General features: G+C 37.5%; 1 protein-coding gene and 1 long non-coding RNA gene across 4 annotated transcripts; one reads left to right on the top strand and one right to left on the bottom strand.

The window, feature by feature from the left end:
* Positions 1-256: 256 nt before the first annotated feature.
* Positions 257-2,555, bottom strand: LOC148959074 (uncharacterized). The gene is made up of 4 exons (XR_016144206.1): positions 2,178-2,555; positions 1,942-1,994; positions 1,500-1,563; positions 257-853 (listed from the first exon to the last, which is right to left on the bottom strand). It is a non-coding gene; the product is annotated as an uncharacterized LOC148959074 (long non-coding RNA).
* Positions 2,556-6,179: 3,624 nt separating this feature from the next.
* Positions 6,180-23,443, top strand: LOC135694114 (uncharacterized protein C1orf53-like). Of its 3 annotated transcripts, none has more exons than XM_089111299.1 (4): positions 6,180-6,515; positions 9,194-9,295; positions 13,437-14,647; positions 15,009-23,443. In XM_089111299.1, exon 4 carries the CDS (start codon positions 22,113-22,115, stop codon positions 22,761-22,763), a length of 651 nt encoding a protein of 216 aa, XP_088967425.1. In that variant the 5' UTR covers positions 6,180-6,515; positions 9,194-9,295; positions 13,437-14,647; positions 15,009-22,112; the 3' UTR covers positions 22,764-23,443. The 3 variants fall into 3 exon arrangements, with proteins under 3 accessions (XP_088967425.1, XP_088967427.1, XP_088967426.1); XM_089111301.1 differs by having other exon boundaries at positions 6,216-6,515; positions 15,009-16,406; XM_089111300.1 differs by lacking the exons at positions 6,180-6,515; positions 9,194-9,295 and adding an exon at positions 9,307-11,000.
* The last annotated feature ends 1,581 nt before the right edge of the window (positions 23,444-25,024 follow it).

Raw genomic sequence — 25,024 nt, 5'->3', positions numbered from 1 at the left:
AGCAAAGTCATTTATCTATTTCCTCTTCACCCCGACCAAATTTGAAAATAAATTAATCTTTATATGAATTTTACTTAATACCTGTGTCTAAAATATTGCCGAAAGAGAATATATATAGTTCCACAAATGTTTCATTTTTGAGCACTACCACTAATGTTTCATTTTTGAGGACTTTTTATCATGCTATAAAACTTGACTGATTATCAACTATCCTAACTTGTGTCAATGGCAGATTTCTAGCAGAAAAACAAATATCTACTTCATCATCATAATAATTATCAAAATGTTTGCTAATTCTGAAAACAACAACAATTAATAGTTACTATTGGTGAGCCAACCCTAGAGTTGAGAATCCTCAAAACAAAATCCATAACTAAAGCAAAATCTAAAATCTGATGTTTTCAAAATATATGAGGCAAACCCTCAAATATATCACAATGAGGGAGGCGTGTATTTCACCAACATCCTCGTAAAAAACCAAATGCAAGATTGGTAACAATAAATGGCTAGAGTTGAGGATCCTCCAAAGTTAAATAGCACATTTAAAGCAAAATCTAATAGATGTTTATAACGCATAGGGGGCAAACTCTGTAAAAGTACAATGAGGGAACCGTGTGTTTCATAAACATCCTCGTAAAAAAACCAATTGGAAGTAGGGTATGAAAATCTATGAAATAGGGGTCCTATCAATCGCTGAAACTATTTGAGAGCAGGATGCAAAATCTTGAATTATCCTTCAACTTTACAATAAACATACAAAGATCCTCTAAATCAATCAAATTATAACGAAACAAAGGCCAAAGAAGAAATGTCTTTCATTCAAATCGTCGTGTCAAAACGTCTCGCAAATGCCCTGAAAAAAAGAGGAATAATGGTTATTAAATTTCAGCGCTAGTGTACGCGTAGAAACAATTCATTAAAGCATGTTTCCATGTCGAAATGGAAATGGCTGGAAAAATTGCTTAGCAGTTGTAAAATTGGTCTAAAAGTGGTAGAAAAACACGTACAAAAAAGGAGCAGAATGATTATTTTGACAAAAAGGGGCAGCTTCCAATCCATGAAAATATCGCAAAAGCAATCAATCAACTGTGAGGGGTTAGGGGAGGCGTAACTTCACCGGCATTTGCAATAGATGGAAAAATGTATTGAAAAAGTTATTAAATTTCTATACCACGATGAGGGCAACATGAAGTTTACAAAAACTCTACTAAATCTTGTCACTAAGGGTGTAGCATGAATGTTTAAACAAAAAGGGGCAGCAAAAATTCGTAGAAAATATCGCGAAAGCAATCAATCAATCGCGAGGGATAGGAGGAGGCGTAACTTCACCGGCTTTCGCAACACATGAAAAACTGTATTGAAAAATTTAATTTTCTTAAATGAACACTTGGCATTTCGTTTAGAATTCATTCAGCATATTTATCTAAAAAACGGCAAACAAAATTTGAGTATAAACGAAGTAAAACACGAAGAGATCTTTGATATCAAAAATCGCTTACCGTGTGATGAAGCTGGATGAGAATATCTTTTACAATACTTTGGTCAATCTGCCACGGGAATGTCCTGCAAAAAATCCAAGAATAACCGAAATGAAAACTGTGACGCAGCAAGTTTACCAAAATCAAATGTCGACATCGAAGATCATGGTTCCTAATCGATGCGTCACTAATGATCGTTAACGATCCGCAGTCACAAAAAGTTTCCCCAATAACGACCTTGCAGACAATGGGGTCACATCACAAAGGGGGCGTAGCTTGATCGTCGTTCGCAACTCGTCAAGCAAAACTGTCCTATAAAGTTTGAATTTCCTGAATCTAGGCGTTACAATTCGCTGAGAATTCGTTGCACAAATTGATAAATAATAAAATATAAAATACCTCTATCTTGAAACGTAGATAAACGAAAAGGGATGAAAATAACCCCGAAAACAAACGCACTAACCTGATGAATATTCAATTTAGGAAAGGTATTCAAATCGTGTTCTCGACACTGTCCTGCAAAAACAGCAGAAGAACAGACGGTAAATTCAATGTTGTAGCTAATAAAAGAGCAACAGAAACATAGTATTCAATAAAGGGGCGACTATTAAATATTTCGCGGTAGGGGCAGGGCGTTTTGTTAGAAAAATGGCAGGGCAAGGTACAGAAACATGAGCGAAAAGAATAAACAATACTCACAGTGAAAACTGCGTCCAAAATCAAGGGTCCATTGTGAGAAACATGTCGACTTCTTTTTCCAAACCTTTCTTTCCAACCGTGTGCTCTAAAATGCACCTGGCTGGAAAATGATCTTCGCGACAATTCATCATGGTTTTGTCCTGTTGAGACTGTTTTGACACAAATTGCACGGTCATTTATCAATCGATCCCCCATAAAAGGGAATTTTTCAGTTACCGGGAAAAAAACTGTCCCTGCAACAATGCAAATCGCTAGGTCATCGGAACGTATCGCCAAAAGACCATGATAACCATGTGAGTGCCTAGTTTAAGCAACAATGATGAGATAATCATGACAATCATAACTTTTGCTCGTACGGTCTCGAGCTTTTGGGAGAAAGTTGTCGCAAGCGAGCTGTTTCGATTCCAAAAAAACCTCGAATCAAAACTTCCATCCAGAAGGGAGAACCGAGCTGTGACGCAGCAAGGTTTTCTTGCAATATTTTTAAAGATAAGCTTTCAGTTTGTTTTCGAAATGACTAAAGGCAATTTTTGCTTCATGAAAATGAAGTCTAGTCATTTTTTATGCCTAAAACAACGGCGGGGCAAGCTATGACGCAGCAAGTTTAGCAAATCGAAAAAGTTGGTTTTTCACCGCGGAGCTTTGCAGAAGGAAAGGTTAATGATCGCTAACGATCCGCACTGACAATCAGGTTGCCACTTAATGATCTCGCATCAATGCTTTAGTTTGATTAGGAAGGGAAACATCCTGAATCGTCCGCAACCAAAACAAACTTTCTTGTAAAGTTTCATTTTCGAAAATTTCGGCATTTTTACGTCCGTGTTAACTTCAATCGTATGTTTGGAATGCTCAGTGAAGTGCATGTGGATAGGAAATTCTTGTTGATTTTATTGAGCGGTCAATTCTTTGTTGCAATGATGGGGGATGGCGGGATGGCGGGGCCCGTACCCCCACTCGTACAGGAATTGGTTAGCTTAATTTTTCGTTTTCTGTGTGATTTTCATTTAAATCCAACGCTCCTTTGAAAAAAATCGGGAAGAAGTTTTTCGAGGGTTTGACATTTATTTTTTCGATTTCACCAAGTAAACAAAGATGGCAAAACGAAGGGACACGTGATGTAAAAAGTAGTGGTACAGCTAAATTCGAACATGATAAGCATGAGCGTCTAGTTTAAACAATGAGATCGCATTCTTAGTACTTATAACGATCAAACTTTCGACCAATCACGGTCGAGCCAGAGTCCTAACACAAAGGATTCGTACACTGCTGTACTGTACATTACAGTACAGGGCAAAATCATGACAATCATAACTTTTGCTCGTACGATGCTGAGTTTTTGGGAGAAAGGTGTCGCATTCGACGGGTTTTGATTCCCAAAAATTCGAATCGAAACTCGCATCCAGAAGGGAGAACCGAGCTGTGACGCAGCACCGTTTTTGGTGCCAAAAAAATCGATGGTGATTAGCAGAGCCTTGGCAGAGTAACTCTGCGGAGATAATTGCCCTCGGCACAAAGAGGTGGCGGTTAACGACCTCGCTGACAAAGCCTAACACGCTTAACGACCCGACGTAACCTTTTCTCCGGAGAGGCAATCAGGTCCGCAAGCAAAGCAACTTCCGCCTAGAAAAAGTTTGTTTCGAGGATTTTCAGGCAGGAAGACGGGACCGAATCGAAAATCGAAGGCCAGCTGCAGACTCACGTCGACGGACGGGATCGAACGGAGGAAAAAGCGGGACGTTTCGAGGAGGCCTCGAAACCGATCTCGTTCGAAGAGGCGTCGAGTGGGTGAGACCGTGTGCAGATTTCCGTGCCCCTCATTTGCATAGTAGCACATTCGTTGTTTCGAAGCTAATTTGCATAGTAGGATTTTAGTATATTGAGATTATGTAAAAGGACAGAATTTCGTCAAGGAAACTTTTGCTTGTTTGCTGTTTGAATTTCATTTGCGTGCTTGACTTTTGTTAGCACCTTGGCCAATTTCCATGTAACAGCCTGTCTTGTGATCAGCTCCTTTGTTCTGTTTTGTATAACTGTCCTAATTATCTTAATTGCTGTTGAGTAAAATATTTGTTGGCTTTTGTGAGTAATTCAGTCGTTTAATTTAGTCGCTAAGGTTTAGACGTGATTTCAGATGTTCGGATAGCCGTTGTTATTTCAAGAAGTTTGAAGCATACCAGTTTTGCCGAAGTGACCCGTTTAGTCGTTGTTGAATTAGATGAAACTATAGGAACCGTCGAGCCAAGAAATCAGAACACGCTTATTGAATTTTGTACTTTCTTTTACTGCCGAATCTGCGAACACAAGCCTGTAAAACCCTCGTAAACTCAGTGGTTTTACAATTAGGTTGCCCTGGATATTGAACATTAGATTCTAGACTCCGGCTGCCGAAAGGGAGTTATTTGAAATTTTTGTAGACATTTGCCCCTCCGTGACACCCAAAGCGCCATCTGTACCTATTTTGAATTGCTGAGTGTTTTTGTGTGATACTTTTTCGGTCTTATACTCATCTTATCCAAACTTTTTGCGAAAGCTATTGCATTGAGAACTTCGAACTTCGAAAGTAAAACCCGACAAAACTCTACTTTTAGAAAATTTGCCGACAAGAATTTTCTAGGTGGGGTGCCGCACCCCCCCCCCCCCCCCCCCCGCTAGCGACGGCCCTGCCTATATATACCCCTTTAGAAAAGTAGTTTTAGAGTCAGTAGTGTAGTACGTGTTATGCTGTGTAGTGAAGTACGTAGAAGTTGTATTCTCTGTTGAATCCTGCCATCGCCGAGACTCGCTGTATCTTGGAGACGGGTTAGGAATGGTGTTACAGTTCGTGGGAGACTGAGAAGTTTGTCGACCCCATCGCAAGCCTTAGCCGCCAAGCTGTAAAGATTCGTAAGTGATCACAGATTCGATAAGTAGTCTGAATGATGAACGGAGGTGGCACAGAATTTGTCTCTGAAGAAGAAGCATAGCACGGAATCACAGTAAACTTTCACAGGAATCACACTAAAAAGATTTCGAGCCTCACGTCAACTATGCTTTAATTAACTGGGGGAGTGCAAATCTGTCCTCCCTAAAACCTATGGGCCGAAATCTAAACAAAGCTCTACGAATAATGAACTTTGCTAAAAACACAGCAAGCTCCAAACCAATTTACCATAAATTTGATATATTAAACCTCAATGATAGTTACACCCTGCAATGTGCAAAGTTTATGTATGACGTAAACACAGGCACGCAAATGGATTTTCTTTGTCAGCTCTTCCAAAAAACAACATCAAGACATAGCTATGATACACGGCAAGCTGCAAAACAAAATTTTGCTATCCCCAAAGCAAGAACTAACCTTAAAAAGAGATTCATTACGTTCAATGGAGTTAAAATCTGGAACGAAATCCCACTTAATATTCGCTCTAAACCAGTCAAAAGACTCTTCCAAAAACATCTCCGAAATTGGCTTCTGCAAAAATATTTATAAAACCCAAATGCACTTACTTTAAACCAACCCGAATATCTCATTCTTCGATTTCTAAACTGAAAACGAACAGAACTCTCGTGTCACCCCCCCCCCCCCCCTTCGTTTATATCCTTGTTCTCTCCTCTTGCCCCTTTGTATTTTGTTCTTTTTTTCTTAATATCTGTATCTTAATCTTAATATGTTTCTATTCTTCTTCTGTTATATGTTAAATTCAAATCAAAATTATTAGTAATTAGTTTCTACTTGTAATTAACTTTTACTTGTTCCATTGTTACTGTTATACTGCATGATTAACTATTACCAACTTAGGGCGCTAGGCTCGAAAACCGTTTCGGTTCCTCCCAGCGTCCTAGGCAACTTATTTGTTATTAGCTAAAATAGATGTCATATATTCTGTATTAACTACTATAATAATTAATTTAAGTACCCTGTAATTAGTTGCTGAATGCCAATGAATTTGAATTTGAATTTGAATTAAACAGTCAACATTGACTTGTCAGCTCGAGCATGATCCGCAACGACTCCAGGGCGAGGCTACGGGAGATTGTGATGTCATTTCGTAAGGTGGTTTTGGTGCATCCTAACAATCATTGACCTTCTAGGACTATCAAATAGAAACATAGAGTTAGAAAGGGTCAGTGATGTTAGCAAAGTTTCGGCCAACAGAAGTTGTTTATGGCACTGTTACGAGATTTACAGCGTTTTTAAAGCGAACAGCATTAACTGATATAAGATTCTTTAATCTGGATAGTAAAGGTAGAGGCTCGGAGAAGGAGAAGCCTGTTGTTGGCTCGCGGCCCTCCGTTCCCGGTGATGTTCTATCAGTTGTTGACATAGAAATAATACGCAGACACACACATGCATGCAAGGTATCTATTTGTATACGCATTTGTTGCGCAGACAGAAATATAAATAAGGGGGTGTGAGGGGAGGGGGGGATTACTTGATGTGACAGAGAAATAGTCAATCGCCTTTGTTAACTGTGCTTTTTCTACTTTGGCTTGGCAGGGTTAAATCGAAGCCTGGAAACATCCGAAACATCTTGGTTAAAAAAAGGGGATTAAAACCATGAAAAATGTCAAGGACCACCAACTAAAGAACCCCCTGCTGCCTAAACTTTAGTATAAGGGAAATTTGAGATGGACCATTCACCATTACAAAATCAATTTTTTTGTCCCTGTTGTCTCCCTGTTATTACATAAGCTGACCTTTATGCTAAAATTTATGGGTCTTCTTGGAATGACTTTTAATGCCACAGAACTTTGGACCTGATTTCAGTCCAACTATACTGTCACTTCTTGCTTTCAGCCATATATTGAATCAATATTGTGCAGACAATACAGCAAAATTGTGTAATTTTAGGACAATTTCCTGTTTCTGATATCCGTCACTACTGCAATTGCAGATATATCTATAGAATATGTATGGCTATAGTTAGTGTGCATGAACATTTCAGTTGAAATCATCCCATCTTTATACACTTGATATCTGCAAGTCTGGGGAGTATGGGAGATGCACACACACAAACTGTGTAGTGCTGCACACCAAAAGTTGAAATATGTAAAATTAAGAAACAGTAAATAGAACAATTTTTCATGTCATATGGTTGTTATTAAAAAGAAAGGTTGCACCCAGAAAATGTGCTTGAAATTTGCTGGGCATGTGCAAAGTCTCATCAAGAACTGCCATACTTTGCAGACTGGCATAAATAGATGATAATTACAATCTAAGAGCGCTGAAAAATTTTAGTCTGGTAGTTCTTGATTTGGCTTTCCCATTTTATGTTCTCAATTATCGTTATACCAATATGTTTGGTTTGATTCACAAGACTAACATTATCATTTCCATCTTAAAACTTGGAATAATAAATGATGATTTCCTAATGTGACTTAGTTATTGTTTTGAAGTAATTATATTAGCTTAAGTTTGCGTAATGTCTAATTAGAGCTTCTTGCCTCGAAGCGATTCATTAAGATGTGTAAGTTCTGCATTCACATCAGAGGAGTAGCAGCTTATTGTATCATTGGCATACAAAGTATTATGGGGTTTTTTCAGTGAAAGGCCAGTTAATTGATATATAATTAGAAAGAGGAGTTGCCCAAGACATGAGCCCTGTTTGATGCCACTTTTGCCTTAATGATGCTTTAAGTATTTCATGATGAAAACTACCAAACACCTTATTTTTAAAATTCAATATAACAGTGTTGTAGAGCTTAAAAAGCTCTGTTCGCTCGCAAGGAGCCTTGTCTTTCAGTTTCCCTGCAAGCTCTCCGGAGCCTCTTGGCGGTCCTGTCAGTAAGATCAACGTGCTGAACTATTTGAATTAATGAGGGTATCTCATTGCTCAGAATGTGACTTCTATAAAGTCAAAGAAAGTACCCTTTGAAAATCGAAGCGATGATTGACTATCTTTGATAAACAAAATCAATTGCATCAAACTGCCACACCCAGAAATTGATATATCTCAGACCACGTGCCTATAAGGTTTGCCTTGAAGATACTCAGTAAAATATAAAGCTCTCCCTTGGTGCCTAATTTCACTAGGAAGGTGCTCATTCGAAGTGGTTTGTTTAAATTTCTGTTATTTCACCAGCAAGAAAAAAAATAACCTGTTTTTTTAGAAAATCAGTAAATCATTAGTGCTCTCCTCAAAGTCGATATAAAAGTTCTCCTTACTATAATTCCCGTAGCCAGGGATAAATTTGCATTCGAGGGATGGGACACTCATGGTAAGAAAGGGGAGCGCTCATCAGATTTTTGGCTTTTTTGGGGGGTTCACATTCGGTAGGGGTAGGGGGGCTACTTAGAAGTACACACACTAATTTTAGGTAATTACAGTAACGGTTAACAGCATATGTCTATTAATAATTGTTTACTTGTGTAAGACATATATTACAATAGAAATTGGCAAAAAAAGAAATGTACACCCCCTTGAACACAGTGCAAACATATATCATGAAATCAGACTTTTTTTCGTTGCCCGTCCTACCATTTGAGCAAACCTTTCACATCTTTGTTTAATATGGTTTACTCTTTCATGGTTTGCTGTTACTGAGAAAGCGTGGTTTTTCCGAATTCTTAAAAATCGAAAAAACAAATGATTGTTCTGAAGATTATCAAATGTATCACATGGATGATGCCTGAATCATCTATTCTCATTGCAGGCACTGCCAGGCTGGAGGAGGGGGGGGGGGGCTGGGGGCTTTACCAAGAGTGTACAATATTAAGAGAAGAACCATCAGTAAAACCTCTTTTTTTCGGTTTTAGCCCCCCTCCAACTTTTTAGACCCCCCAATTGTTGGACAAATCTTCTATCTTTACGGAGGCATTTTAGAACCTTTGAAGCCATTTTGCTTTTTGTTGTAGGCAAGTTTGGATTCATGTCAAAGCAATGGAGGCCCTGCATATAAGGCCTTGTTTTTGTAAGACAGACCGGTAAACTGTAATCCCCATTTGCAAGACAATATATTTATTAATCTGAAATTTCAAGTTTAATGTAATTTGTAAACTTTATAAGCCTTAACATGTTTTTATCTACTATGAACAGAATGATCATGATACATACATCGATCCGGAAACAGGATACGCAGTGTTTACAGAAAAGTTTCACATAAAACGGGGAAACTGCTGTGGGAACCAATGCAGGCATGTAAGTTATCCAAAATCAGTATTTTTGCCAATGGCAATATTTGATCGAATCCGGCAAGATTTCCTTCTTTTGCACTAAGTCTATCATTAAGCAAGGGTTTTGCAGATGGTTGCAGTAGATTGATAAAGGAAAACATGAAAACTAAATTAAACTTCAGGATCACCGACTAATGTGCTCTAAGGGATGCTAAGCCGTAAAAGTTTCAAATGAAGATTGCCTTGATCAAGTTGTACCATTCATTAAATTTGGTAACCAATTGTCAGCACTGTGGGTTCAGTTTAGATTGCATAGGAGCTGTAGAAATTTTGCACAACTTTTTAAGACGAACCTGTCAAACAAGCTGGGTATAATGAGAGGGGTTGAAAGAGCTCCGTGAAACTCTTACAGATTGAGCGACTATTCGAATTGAAGATCACAAAGAAAAAGATGTTTTGAAAGAACCTTGGAGAATGGAAAGGAGTAAAAAATCCTGCTAAAAGCCTCTTGTTCAATAAATCCTCACTATTCTAGACAACTATTTTGTGTTTTATTCAGTTTTGCTTTTTTCTTGTGGCTGCCTGTGTCATTTATAACTAGTTTTTGCTAATCAAAGTTATTGTCGCGCAAGTTCTGGTTGTTCTGCTTTCATCTGTTATGTTTTTGTTGTTTTGTATTTTGAAGTTGTTATATATATATATATATAGAATTTTCAGAAATTAGTTCAGGTTTTTTATTTTTCAAGGCTTGAGCTCACTCTTTATGCTCTGTGTCAGCTACTGTCAACTGCATGTTTGATCTTTTTGTCATTGTATGCAACCTTTGCTACAAGTATCCTATTTTAACCGAACAGCTCTTTGCTTGCATAATTCTTCTTGTTTCCATGACATTCGTATTTGTACTTGTGTTTCTCTCACATCCTATCGCCGTTTCCACCACAAATATAATACATATACTGGCTTTCAATCATTTTCTGTTTGGTATGACTAACCTTCTTTATATTTCTAACCTTTTTCCAGTGCCATACATTCTCAAGAATGTCTTGTTGTTGACCTGACTAATCACTAAAATCGTACATTTATGTTTCAAAGTTAATTTCGCACTGAAATATTCAAAGCAATGCTATGTGTCACATCACCTTTGCATTTTCTATGTGATGTTTTTAATAATACCTGCTGTCTTGCTAATTGACCGTTCGTCCGCATGCTGGGTCTGTTTTTGCATCTGCCTAATTTCCATTGTTGTCATTAGGTCAATTTCTGTGCCATTTCAAATCATTAACATCATACTGAGACGTGAGCCGATCTTATAACTTGCTACTTCTAAATGATAATTATTTTGAAGATTCTGATCTAAAAGGTTTATAACTTTGTCAATAGTTCAATTTATGCGGCATTTAATTAGAAAATGATCGTCATAAATATAAGCCATGATAATAATCATCCTCTTCATTCTGACCATTTATCATCATTTGATCAATTTGAGATACTTCAATGCTGTCTTTTTAGTGGTTTATTAGAAAGTATGAGTTTCGTCAAGCCCGTTGTCTGAATTCTTCCCTGCTCTTGCAACAATTTCGTTTTTCCCCCAGAATTGATGTGTTTAGACTTACAAAGCTACCAATGTGCCAAGATAGTGCGTTGGACCTCCTTGTTTCTTTGTGTAAGGAACTTCTCATCGAATTCGCGGATATGCTGCTTAAATGCCGTTGCAACTGCAGACCTTAAAGGTTTACATTACTTACTCTCTATTGTTACTTTGACTATGCTGTCTCAAGGTCGTTGTTCTGCACCTTTAAGTCACATTCCCATTTGAATTCAACCATGTTTTTGACGAAACAGCAAAACGAAACTTTGCAACTTCTCTGGAAAATGTTCTGCAGGCTGTTTTGCGGCAGAGTTGGAGAATTTCTTTGGGAAGGACAGAGATGACAAACTGTACTGTATTTCCTTAATAACAGTGTACTGATTGAGAGACAATACAACGGACAGCCCCGAATTTGTTCTGACGGCACTGTACAAATTGCAAAAGACTGCAAGGCAATATACTGACTTACATTAAGTACCAAAAATTCCGGTGCCACAAATTTTGATGGATTAATTTTCGGTGGAAAACATTTTGGTCATATGTTTGCAATTTCGATGTAAATTTCGGTGAGAACTTAAAAACTTTCGGTAGAAGGAACATATTTTGGCGAGTAAAGAAATGAGACACTTTCTGTAAGTTATTTCTATCTTAAACATAAAATCATCTCGAACGAAATAATAAAAATTAATGGAACTAAATGTCAGCCAAATAAATGGAACTAAATAGTAGGAAAGAACAGTGGGTCGTTACAAAAAGCTACTGTTACGAAAATTGCTGCTTGAGGAGGTTGCTTGTCCAAAATAGATAAAAATAGATGGATTTCGAAATAGATAAAAAAAGACTAAAAAAGGCTTTTCCCAGAGTTTGAAGGGCGTGGCCGAGAAAATTTTGTTTTCTCCACTTCAGGTCTTTCGAGCTGGCGACGTCACTGGGCAAGGATGTCATACACTATTATTTAAGTGGAGGGCAGCTTTGATTTTTTTTTATTGTAACCCAGTGAGGAAAATTAATTAGAACCGTTTGCAGCTGGGAATATTTTCGATCATCAATCACAACCGTCCTGAGAAAAAAAAATTCGAATAGACTATGAGTTAAAAATTGAGTTAGAAATAGATATAGAGTAGAATTTTTTAATTTTTACCATATATCCTAAAAGAGCATTATGAAATACCTCTAAATATGCAAAATCAGTTGAATTTTATAAGTAGAATGCATAGTATAACACTGTATCTGATGGGTAATAATGCTCAAACAATACCAATGTATTTTCCTAAGCGATAATCTTTAATACGAGAGTACAATAGAAAACGTTTTCTCCTTATACGATGCTTGAATTTTACAATCAATATTGTTGTCGATACCGATCTTTGTAGTTGGTAACATTGCTTCGAAATTTAGCTAGAAGTACTTATGCAAGGAGCTTGTCATATGCAATGCTTTCATTTATATTTTACAACAGTTTCACCCGAAATTTTTCGCCAATTCTCTCTACTCATTACCTGCTCCTCAGGTTCATATGCTCTTTACTGGGGAGAAAAAGTAGTTTTTTAGCTCAATAGTGTTCTTGTTGAGTTCAAGTTCGATTAAAATCGTTCTTGCTGGCTCTTTTGTTTCTTCTTGAAAGATGTCCAAGGATAGCGAACTTTATTTTGCCCAACTTTCTTGAAAATTTGTCTCTTATTGAGTTGCGGTTATCATTTTTTGGCATTCCTCAAATCGGTTTTCTTGAAAATAGTTTCATTTTATTGTCTTTACCTTTCTCAGATGAAGCTGCTAAAATGTCGTATGTCCTCCTTATATGCCTTTTTAAATTTGTTCCAATTCACTTTCTTCTATTCTTTCTTCCGTTTTCCTCCTCATTTGTCTCGATTGATTTTCAAGTTCCATTTCTTTAGAATGAGATTTATGTAGCAAGTTGGCTTTTAAATTAATGTACTAAAGTGTTTTTCGGTTACATTTTAAAGTCGTATGTTAGTGAACGCCGTATGTTGTTCTAAGTTGTGTTTGTTTATCAACATCTGATGTAAAACACGTATTATTTGATAATTTTCCTTTTGAACTTTTGCTTTGTTGATTACATTTTTAGTTCAGTCTTACATTTCGATTAAAAAGAAACTATCAACCAAGTGCTGTCTACTGTGCTTGGGCATGATCTATTCCGGCCCATTTTGCTTGCCCAGCGGTTCCTCTACTTTCGGTTAGATTCTCTCGTTGTAAAGGCAGCCATCATGTAAATTCTCTTTATTAACTGTTACGTATAATTTGGCACCGTTGTGAGTCCAGGACACGATATTTTTGAGTGCGTTGATCACCACTGAAGTGTTTTTTTGCGTTACACAAAACAGGCAAGGCTTCTTTAACTTAATTTGTTTTTTGAATTACTGATACAAAAGTTTTAAATGCTTCCAAATTCCATACCCATGCGGTTACGTAGGCTTCTATAAACGCAGCTCTTGTAACTAATTCCTTTGCCCTCCAGAAGCTTAGTCCTTCGGCGTGCTTTTGACCAAAAGTTTAACCGAAATAGACATTCATTTTTATAGTTTTAGTATTCTAATCCTAAACTGTTTTGTTTCAGTGTCCATTTGGTCATGAGAAGGTACCCTGTCATCTCAGAACGAAAAGCTTCAACTCGGTATTTTATCGATGATACCAAGATAGAGATACTAATTTAAATCGAATTTTGCTACCACGTTCGAAAACATTGTTGAAAACATGCTACGAGTTTGAATGACAGTTTGAATTGAGACCAACTGAATTGCCAGATCAGCCGGGAAAATAAAGGTTTAAGAAATACAAGAAACATCAAATTGCAAGAATGATGCGGTAAGGATTACGAGAAGAGCCAAATTGCGCGAGAAGTGAGATTTGGATTTGAATAGAGCCAAATTACGAGAAAGATACGGTTTGGGTTACGAGAGGAGCCAAATTGCGCGAGAAGTGAGATTTGGATTTGAATAGAGCCAAATTACGAGAAAGATACGGTTTGGGTTACGAGAGGAGCCAAATTGCGCGAGAAATGAGATTTGGATTTAAATAGAGCAAAATTACGAGAAAGATACGGTTTGGGTTACGAGAGGAGCCAAATTGCGCGAGAAATGAGATTTGGATTTGAATAGAGCCAAATTACGAGAAAGATACGGTTTGGGTTACGAGAGGAGTCCAATTTTAAGAGAGTTTTTGTTCAAATTACGAGAAGAGCCAAATTTTGCGAAAGATTAAGTGCAAGCAACGAGAGAAGCCATATTATGTATGGAGGCAAATTTTGAAAAGAGCCAAATCACGAGAAAAAACACGCTTTGAGTTACGAGAGGAGCAAAATTTTAGAAATGTGTTTTGAATGAAAAATGAATTGAAGTTTTGGTTTTAGTTATGAGAGGTACCAAATTACAAGAAAGTTAAAATTTGAATTAAGTGAATATAGGACTTCAATTACAATAGCAGCCAAATAAGGAGAAAGATATCATTGGATTATCGAGTAAAGCCAATTATGAAAAGATACGGTTTAAATTATGAGAGGAGCCGAATTACGGAAAAAAGTTTGAATATAGCGGGAAAGTAATGATGTCACCTAAACCGTTTTCTAGACAATTTCTAATGTTGACGACATGACCTTAAAAACATAGAATTACCTCATCTGTCAGAGATTGTCTCAGATAAGTCTACATGAGCACATACTTTTCTGAAACTTATGAACCGTGCCATAACAACAGTAATCCATTTGCTAAACTCAGGTTTCCCACTTACAATATCTCATTTAAGTCTACAACTGATTTTTCGAATTGTGAGGTATGTTATATATTTTCACAAGATAACTTCTTGGGGTGGGGAACACTGGTAGGCCCCACACCAAGTTCCAGAGACTCACTCGAAAAGTAATGAATTCGCTGATGTAGGTTCAAGGCTCCGATTTTCCAAAACAACTTTAACTATATACACGATAATGACTATATACACAATAATAAGTAAATTTCCTCAGTAAGATGATAAATCCGTGTTCAGCGAAAAAGGTTCTCTAGGTTCACAACTCCGCTTCCAAAAACATAAAAAACAAGCATATATTCATCTATAATAGAAATGTCAATCAGGATTAAGTTGATGGTTATAAAAGTCAGGGGGTATCTTAAGGATAACACAGTTTCTCGACAAGGTATTCAACCGTATTTTTTATGCTTGTTAAGCATTCAAGAATTCAAAACATAGAGTGTTATCACTTCCTTAATTTCCCATCTTCTTACGAAAAGAGCAAAGTTGTAAAAAGAGCCATGGCAAGGGGATGTTCTGCAAAGTTTCATATTCATTCGAACGAATGGGAGCAAAAGAAAGCCTTGGTTGATGACAAAGCACTAGAAAATCATTCTTTCCCGAGTTTTGCAACAAATCCAGCTGACTCCCGTTTTTAAAAAACCAAAAAGTCCCGTCCATTGCCGGTGTCATATGCATTTCGGTAACCTTATGCATTTTGGTCCGGGTAAACAAACGCATGACAATTTTGGTTATGCAAAAGCGTACCCATGCACTTAAACAATAGGGTACCAAAACGAATGGTGGAACTTAGTATGCAACACGGTCCGGGTACACAAACGCATGGCAATTTTGGTTATGCAGAAACGTACCAAAGCATTTAAACAATAGGGTACCACAACGAATAGTGGAATTTAGCATGCGAACCGGTCGAATGTTCTGGTTGATATTGTTCAGAATGTAAAGAACAATTGAACTATTTTTATAAAAGGGATGCAAGTAAGAATTGTTGCTGTGATTTCCGTTGTTAAGTTTATGCAAAAAAGTACAACATTAATGGTGACTCCAAACTTTGCGTGATTGACAAGTGTAAATATTAAACTCTTGAAAACGTATCAAAACATCGCACAATGATGAAATCACACGATCTGAAACACATTGCGTTTCACAATGTTCCATTTTATCATAGGGTACCAAAACGCATATTACACCCCGGAATATGTTGAAATGACAACTCCAAATGGTTTGTTTCTACTATAGAATCAATTAAGGTATTACTGTAAGAACTTGAAAGTTTTTTTTGTAGTAAGTAGGCTGTACGTAAGATGTGAACTTTAGGACTTGATTGTCAAAATTTTCTTATCTTTAATACTGATGTTAGCTTTGTTTTGCTTTACATTCTATGATTTTCTTCTACTCTATCGTGTTGTCTAAATTTTCAAAAGGTTTTTTTAGCGATCAGGTAACTATCATTATGCTGGGCTCGAGATAGAATTATACGTTTGCAGCGAGATGTGACACAAGACAATAATTCATTTGAAAATAATTCTTTTAGCTCAATACCTAGAGATGAAAGCAGATTTTGGGCGTCAATTTGCTATTGTGTAGACACATAGGGCTTGGGACGCCGTTCGTAAATATTCCCAACAATGACTTATCAATATTATTGAAATATGAGTTATTTGTGTGTTCTGTGGAGTTAGTCCGCTTAGACCCCGCCAGGATCCGTGATTGAACTGCAAATCATTCATAGCAAACGCTGTTGTTAGTATGATCGTTGTAGCACAGAAAGGTAAAAAGAGCAGTGTTTTGTGATTTTTATGCCAATAGCCTAGAGCGCGCAGCTGGTTCTCGAAGCCAACTTAATTATGGTATCCCACTTTCATGAAAATTAGGAAAGGAATGCTTAGCTTCTCCGGGATTTCTGTAACTGCTGAGAGAGCTCGGCCGTTTTTAATTACAAATAAAATACAGTTATGTTTATTTAAATCACAAGAAAAATACGCTTTTTCGTTGTTAGATACGTTGCGAGAGGAGCAAAATTATTAGAAATGTGTTTTGAATGAAAAATGAATTGAAGGTGTGGTTTTAATTATGAGAAGAGCCAAATAACGAAAAAGTCAATATTTGAGTTACGAGAAAAGAAGATTTTTTTTATTTCTTTTATAAATACTATCATTTTTTCATCTAACTATTCTTTATTACTTATACACTCAGAATTTTCCCTCTACATTCTAGCCAAAAATTGTCATGAAATAAAACAATTGCTTCTTATAAACGAGCATGTCTCGGCATTATTCCTATTTCTCTCATCCTCCCACTTACCAAAGTAAGCCTTGGAGTTTTGGTCGAACTTTAGATTTTGCTCTGAAGAAAAGATTAACTGTACTCAATATTCGTAAATCTCATAAAGGCTTCTCGCCTACGCACATGAGAAATCCAGTTGTATACTTTGACTTCTACTAAATCTGTGCAAGTAGTCGTAGACAGCCCAAAAGTTGTCATTTTCACCTGTTGGTACAGATTCTTGCATTTTCCACCTAGCATCTGCCACGTTTTTGTCAATTGTAAGGTGCGAATGAATTTTCTTATCAACAAAGATTCTTAATTGCTTTTCATAATCGTATATTGAAGACAAATTGAATCTTATCATCGCCTGAATGGTTACATGTTCGTAGAATCTACTTTCTCACGCCAATTGTATCTATTAATCGTGCGATCAAAGCTCGATGCCTATTTCTTTGAATTTTGACACTTGGAAGTTACGTGTTAGATATAGGACAAAATCGCACATCGTGGTTTGATAAAATTACTCGAAAATACTATCTTACGTGGATATATTTGTGCCTGGGAATTCCCATTTTCTTCCCCAGGAGTTGGCTGAAATTGTCACTAATTCTTTCCAATCAAATTTAAGAACATTTGGCCACTTGCACATGGAGTAACTAGCTGAATACGTTTCATATTCTAACAATTTCACTCAAAGTGTTTGTGCAACGATAAGACAAGGATCTAATATTATTTTATAAGGAATCGTATTATCTTTTGTTAAGCCCAGCGCACACGGCAGACTTTTGTCTTTGAAAGACGAAGATTTTTGTCTTTTGCATTTCAAAGACAGAAATTTGCCGCGTGTGCTTGTCACACGGACAAAGATTTTCGTCTTTCAAAGACAGTCTTTGAAATTAAACATGTTTAATTTTGGAAGACGGTCTTTGAAAGACAAAGACAAAAGTCTGCCGTGTGCGGTGGGCTTTAGCTGCAAGGAGACGCTGAATGTGACTATGTTATTTCTATTCTTCGCTGGATGGATCTCGCCTTGATTGACATGTTCCACTCCTTTTTGATGATAGGCTGGATCTAAGTTTAGCATTTTTTGCTTGGTGCAATAGCACGCTTTTATCCTTGCACAAAGCCTTTAAGCTAGCAGAGACTGCAAAGTATGCGTTTCTTCCCAATAAAAGTCAAGAGTTGTACAATGTTACAAGTGCAGAATTTTATTAGTAACAAGGTGACTCGAATATTGAACGAGCCAGTTTATGGTTGCTTAAAAGAGAGAAGGCGAAATAGTGTAAAGGAGCCTGTTGCAAAAGATCAAAGAATTGGCATTTGTGGTGGAAGAACACATGGCATTGACATCTTCTAAAGCAGTGCATTCAAACGGTTCCTGAGCCGAGCCACCTTTTCTCTTTGAAATTATCCCACGGCACAGACAATGTCAAACAATGCCAAACAATGTCCATACATTCTTTTTTATCAATGTTCACTTACAGCGAGTATGATTGCTATCACAGTAAATACGTTCTACAATAACAAGATATTGCAGACATGTTTTAGACCATACTTGCACTCGCACGGGATTATTTCGAGTGTCGAGCTACTTCTGGAACACGAGATTAGGCACTGTTCATACGATACCGGATTTATTTCGTATTGGATCACTTTTCATATCGCATTTTTGATTTGTTTAGGGAGGGGTTGCCCTTCAACGGAAGTTATTTTTGAAGGGGCCCTCCAATAAAAACTAATTACAATATACAACTAAAATACTACAAAATAAAAAACCATAAAATTAAAAACATATTTACAATTACATGGTATTATACAGTATAAAAGAAACTAGTCAACCCTGTATTGATTTTTTGAACCACCCAGGGAGGATGCCGTCTTGGACTCAGCAGGAAGGCTTTTCCATAGTTTAGCTCCCCGGAAAGAAAAGCATTTTTGTCAATTTGCTGACCTTTCCTTTGGCAACCTTAAATCAGTCTCAGTGTTCCGGAGAAGCATGCTGAGTTGTTGGTGAAGAGGTTAGACAGGTATTGAGGAGCCAAATCATAGAGCGACTTGAAGACCATTGTTTTAGTCTCATTGCCAATGAGCTCTTCAATGGTCTTCCAGCCCAACTTTGCAATAAGTGGTCTGCTTGGGTTATCATACCCTGGGTACCAGACTCACTATATAAAATAATAGAGAGTCTGGTCTAGTGCGCCCCATTCTCGTTCTGGTGAACTTACTTGAAAGAACTGAAGTCTATTTAACAGACTAGGCCTGTGAAACAAGACTTGTCAGATAGATAATAAAGAAACTCAGTAGTCAGAGGAGTTTTGGGAAATCTTAAAGAAAATGTATTTTATTTAGTTCTTAAAAGTCGACATCATTAATATAGTGATAATAGACTTTTCTCCCTCAAGATTCAAATCGAATCAGTTTTAAAACGCCATTTGGCAGCAAAAAACATGTGCGAAGCATGAAATTAAAGTTAGCACAATGCAGTTATTAAATGTTAATCATTATCAAATTTCGTATACAACTTAAAATAAGTCTTTTGTAATTTTCCTCATAAATTGTGTGTACTTTGAACGTCTACTTCCTCACTGTGAAGGCAGCGCGCTTGGACACCGCGGCGGTTAGAATCATCACGTTGGAAGGTCATCACAGCAAATATGGCCAATACGACAAGCGAAGCCCCGTATGCCAGGCGAAATATTAGCTATAACTGATCAACTGTGTTTGTTGTTGTTTGTTCTCGGCGCCTTGCGGTGTTTCTTATCTACTGCATTTCACTACAAGGCCTAATCTCTTTGCAACGAGAGGAACTGAAATATCAGAGACTTTCCAAAGCCAGTTGGCAATATGGCGAAGATGTCTCTTCTCTTTACAAACAAGGCTTTCAATGCTGTTCTGTGTTCAGTTCCACAACATGCGGAAAATATTCTTTGAGTACAGTTTTAACAGCATCTTCAAACTCAATCGTTACGGTCGCTAGCATTTATTTATGTTCTGTTCTGTTCAATGTTTTACACCAGAGCTAAGTTATCTGCCTGGTGGATATGAGCATTAAATGAGTTTTTGCCACATTCAATGGAAGCTTATTGCCTCACAACCAAGTCTCCAATTTCTTGAGATCGCTTTTTATAGCCTCATTTAGCTGAGTCAAGTCGTGAGACTGGTAGCAAAGACTGGTATCATCAGTATACATAGTCACAGAGGAATCTTGGATGGCCTGAGGAAGATCATTGATATAGATGAGAAATAGAAGAGGGCCGAGGCATGAACCCTGTGACCTATGGCCTGTTGTCCAGTCATCACTCATTTTAAGCAAAGAAGTTAGTGAGGAATGTAGCCGAAAAAAACCTGATTGGTCACATGTAAAGAGGTAATTTTCTTTCATATACTGGTACAGCTGGTTGAAAACAAGCTTTTCAAAGAGCTTTGAGATGACTGGCAAGACTGATATGGGACGATAATTAGATTTTTCAGGCCTATTCTTGCTACTTTCCATGCATCTGGGAACTGGCTAGTTTTAATGGAAGTGTTAAAAATGAAAGCCAGAGAGTTCCCAATATAGGAAAAAGCGAGCTTCAAAAAGTAACTAGAGATATTGTCAATCTCAAAGCTCTTTTTTATTTTAACCTTGGCAAATGCATCCCTGATATCTTTCAGCTCAATTATCTTGAAGTTAAACTTAGCCTTATGTTTGTTAACTTTAGTTTATGTTTGTTTGTCAACGTTAACCTGTTAGAAAAGGATTAGCAGCAGCTTGCATTTTATCTGCTAGATCTCTACCTATAGTTCAAATGAAATTGTTCATTGCATTAGAAACACCTTTTTGTTCCGAGTTTCTGTACCAGATTCTATGAGACAATCAATGCTACTTGACTTTGATGTCTTGTTAAGAAGTTCATTAATTGCTTTCCAAGATTCTTTCATATTACCTTGACATGCAGAGAACCTATTGGTATAATGCTGCTTCTTCAACCGAACATTAAGGGCATTGACCTTATTACGGATCTTTCTGTAAGCGTCCATAAGTATTGGGGATTTACCTTTGACTGCTGACATTTTTAGTTTGTCTCTTGTGCGCATCAAATCCTTAAGATCCTTGTCAATCCAGGGGCAATATTTTTCAGAAACCCGCATTTCAATCAAAGACGCATGTTTTTCTATAATCAGAAAAAAAACATTTCAGACCAATTGTTGACAAGCAGATTGATATCATCAGTTTCAGAAAGCATTCTTTCCCAACATATCCCAGAAACATAGAGAGGAATATTTCGTCATTCAAATTTTTCAATTTACGGGTCTTAATCTTTTTGTGACTTTTCTCTACTGCTCCATTAAATTTACGAACGCAGTAAGCTATATAGTGATCAATCAAAGAAACCCCAAGCACTCCGGATTTTATAATGTTTTTGGGACATGTTGTAGCAACATGACTGTTGCAGTGTTTCAAGAGTGACCCTGGTAGGTTCCTCGATAAGCTGTTTGAAACTGAAAAGCTCATAGAAACTAGAAATGTGTTTTCATTGTTATCCGGTGTCTGATCAGTTGATTTCTTCGCAATATCACAATTTGTGTCTCCGAGCGAAAGATTTCTTTGCCCTGCTTGTGAAGGAAAGAAAGAGCTTTTTCCAGCTTATGAAAGGAACCAACCAGTGGCGTAACGCAGTTTAGGCGACCTTAGTTCGAGAACTAAGGGCCCCCGACCAAAAAGGGCCCAAAAGGGGCCCCCATCAAATTTTTCGTATTGTGTGCTTTTTTACCATGTTGACAAGGTTTCCTAGAGCCATCCCAAAAGTTCTTACTAAACAGTGTTGCTAACACAACACTGGATTCATTCATTCTGTTTTGTTTTGTTTATTCGCTATAATTCTTCAATGGCTTATTTCAATTATACTGACAATGACAACTTTGACCTTGGCATTCAGAGGGCACAGAGAGCAGGTTCATGATAATGTGTGCGAAGATGGGAACTTCTTGGCATTGGTCTCTCTTATGGCTGAATATGATGGATTTCTAGCAGAAGTTATATCTCTTCCAGGTAGAGCAACAAAATACCTTAGCGCTAAGATCCAAAATAAGCTGTTTCACTTGCTTGCAAATACTGTATCCTCGACTTTGGTAGAAAATATTAATTCCGCACCATTCTGGAGTATAATCTTGGATTCCACCAGTGATATTACCAGAGTCGACCAATTAACCGTTGTTATTAGGTGGGCAATCACACGTTATGAGTGAAAAATTTTTTGCTACCCTTCGAGATATCTTCAGTTTTTTTGGCTCTTCCTTGAATAGATGGAGAGATCTTGGAATCGAAGCTGGGAAAGGATCACTGACACTAAAAAAGTTATGTACGACACGTTGGAGCTCTCGCATTGATGCAGTGCGAGCTGTGCGTGACAAGTATCCCCAGATAATGGGGCTTCTGACGCGACTCATCTTAACATCCAACAACAAGAATGAGCGTGAGAACGCAAAGAGTCTAAAGAAAAAAATTGACACATTGGAATTTATTATTTTCCTTGTATTCTGGGAGAGAATACTAAGATCAGTGAATGCAGTATCAAAGGAGCTTCAGTCCCCTAGGATTGACTTGTCAGTTGCCTCTAGACACCTTAATATTGCACTCTCGGAGCTCCAATATCTTCGAGAATCATGGCAGTCTATAATGCTGACTGCCACAGCACTTGCAAAATCTTGGGATGGATCGCTAGAGTTTCATCAAAAGAGGGGTCGGAAGGCAAGATATGAATCAGATGAACTTGTTGTAGATGGAAGACTGATGGATCCTGAGCAAAGTTTTAAGATAAACGTTTTCTACAAGACTGTTGATACAGCATTGATGCAACTGACAGAAAGGTTCAAGGACAAGCAATGGTGACGTCATTATTCAGCTGTCTCTACCCCAACAACCTGGCAACACTGAGTCCTGACATGCTTGAAAATGCAGTACGAGTAATTCGTGAGAAATGTCCAAATGACTTTACAGATGAATTAGATTCTGAGATGAGATAATTTGCAACCGAATTCAGAAAGAAGATTGCAGTCAAGAAAACTGTTCTAGAAGTTAATAACCTCGTGCTTCAGAGCCGTATTAGTTCATCCTTTCCAGAAATGTACAAGCTATTAACACTTTTCGTCACTTTGTCAGTAACTGTTGCATCGGCAGAAAGATCATTTTCAAATTTGAAACTGATAAAGACATATCTAAGATCTACAATGTCACAGGAGAGACTGGACGACCTAGCAACTTTGTCAATTGAGAACAAGGAAGCAAAGAAAATTGACAAAACAAAGCTTATAAAGGATTTTGCCAACGTTAATGCACGTAGAAAAGCTCACGTTGTGAGCAAGAACACCTAATTTACTGTTGGTTTTTTCATATGTAAACATTTTCTTTACCACATCACGTGCATTTTTCGAGGTTCTAAAGGGCACGATTTTAAAAATTTTCCCATTACCCCGAACCCCTTTGCCCCGTAGAGCTCACTTCACTTCGCAATCCCTAAATAAGGGCCCCATCTTAGTAAATTCCTAATGGCCCCGAGTGTCTCTGTTACGCCACTGGAACCAACTGGGTCATTTGGTGGTCTGTACCAAGCAACAACAAGAAAAAGTTTGCTTTTAGCTGGAGATATCTCCACACAGAAAAGTTCTAGTCCCTCAGCGGGCACATCGACCCTGGGTGTCATTTTGAAGGAGTCTCCAACATATAGTGAGACCCCACCTCCATAACAGGTCCTGTCAAGACGCTGTTGATGATATCCTGATATGAGTTTCACAAGATTAATGGAAAGGAAAATTAGATTGTTAAAAAACTTATTTCGAAATACTTCTTTTTAAAAAAAAGCGTATCAGATATGTCACGGCGAAGAATGCTTTTAATCAGAAAAAGGGCAAAACAACGGAGAACACTCCACGTTGATATGCAACTGCTTCAATACAATGGATTTTTCGCGCCGTAGCATCACCGCGTGAATGGGAGTGAATCCGATACGAAATGAATCCGGTATCGTGTGAACAGAGCTTAATATTCGTATCGGATGGAGTCAGGGAATCCGATATGGAATGAATCCGGTATCGTGTGAACAAGGCTTTAGATGGCCTTCAATATTCTAGCTAATCTGTACAGAAGCCTGGTGGAGCCACATTTTTGCTACTGCTGCTCTGTTTGGGGTGGCTGCTCTAAATATAGACACAGCAGGTTGCAAAAATTCAAACAGGGCTGGAGGATCGTGACTAACAGCAGATGTGATTTTTCGTCTTCCTCTCCAGACCATGCTTGCAATAAATGAAAGACCTAATAAAAATAAGACTGTGACCATTTCTGATAAATCCCAAAAAATATTGGCTCTAAATTATTCAATTGACCTCTTTGAAAAACTTGCCGAAGGTCCAAATAGAGCTCGGAGATCTACGGTAAAACGTACTCTAAGGTCCTTAATAGAAGGGGGATCTTGATAGTTGGAGATTGATAGAAGGAGATTTTCTTCTGAATACAATCGATAGTAAAATGACAATTATCACGATGTAATAATGCATTGTTGTACTACTAAAATGAGCAGGCTAATTATCATTGTGTACATCAGCCAGGCCTATGTAATTTGTTTAGGATGTCACTCCTTTTCTATGTTAAAACTTTTGTACAATGCAACCTCTTCATTTAAGAGAAACTTTAAAGAAATTTCACACCTGCAAGATCAAAGGACAAATGAAATAAGAGATATGAATGACTGCATATAAAAATTAATAAACGGGGGGTCCAAATAAGCTCCGGGGGGGGGGGGGGGGGGGTCAGAAAAAAATCAAAAAATTAATAAGCGTCCCCCCTTCTATTAAGGACCTTAGAGTACTAACATTTCTCCACTTGGAGCAAAGGTTTGTGCATTTTCCTCTTTAAATCTTTGGTTGGACTCTGAACTATGCTTAACAAGGCAAGAAAACAACCAGACTACCTACAAATTTTCAAAATAACCCAATTTCGTTTAATTTCGTTTGATTTTCAACGTGAAAAAAGAATTGTAGCTAGATTGTTTTATTGGCAGGTGAAAGTGGAAAAAATACTAATTGACAGCTTGTAAACCTGATTGAAACCATAAAATTGAAATGAATCAAAAGACATGTGCTCAAGCATTGTGATTG

This window comes from Rhopilema esculentum, chromosome 11 (genome assembly GCF_057945365.1).
Source record: "Rhopilema esculentum isolate cy_ngs chromosome 11, ASM5794536v1, whole genome shotgun sequence".
In the NCBI taxonomy this organism is placed as follows: Eukaryota; Metazoa; Cnidaria; class Scyphozoa; order Rhizostomeae; family Rhizostomatidae; genus Rhopilema; species Rhopilema esculentum.
This window is presented reverse-complemented; position numbering and strand designations above follow the sequence as displayed.

What these genes read in the sequence shown, in the direction of transcription:
- LOC135694114 (XM_089111299.1), top strand. Translation starts at nt 22,113, where the DNA reads ATGAGTGAAAAATTTTTTGCTACCCTTCGAGATATCTTCAGTTTTTTT.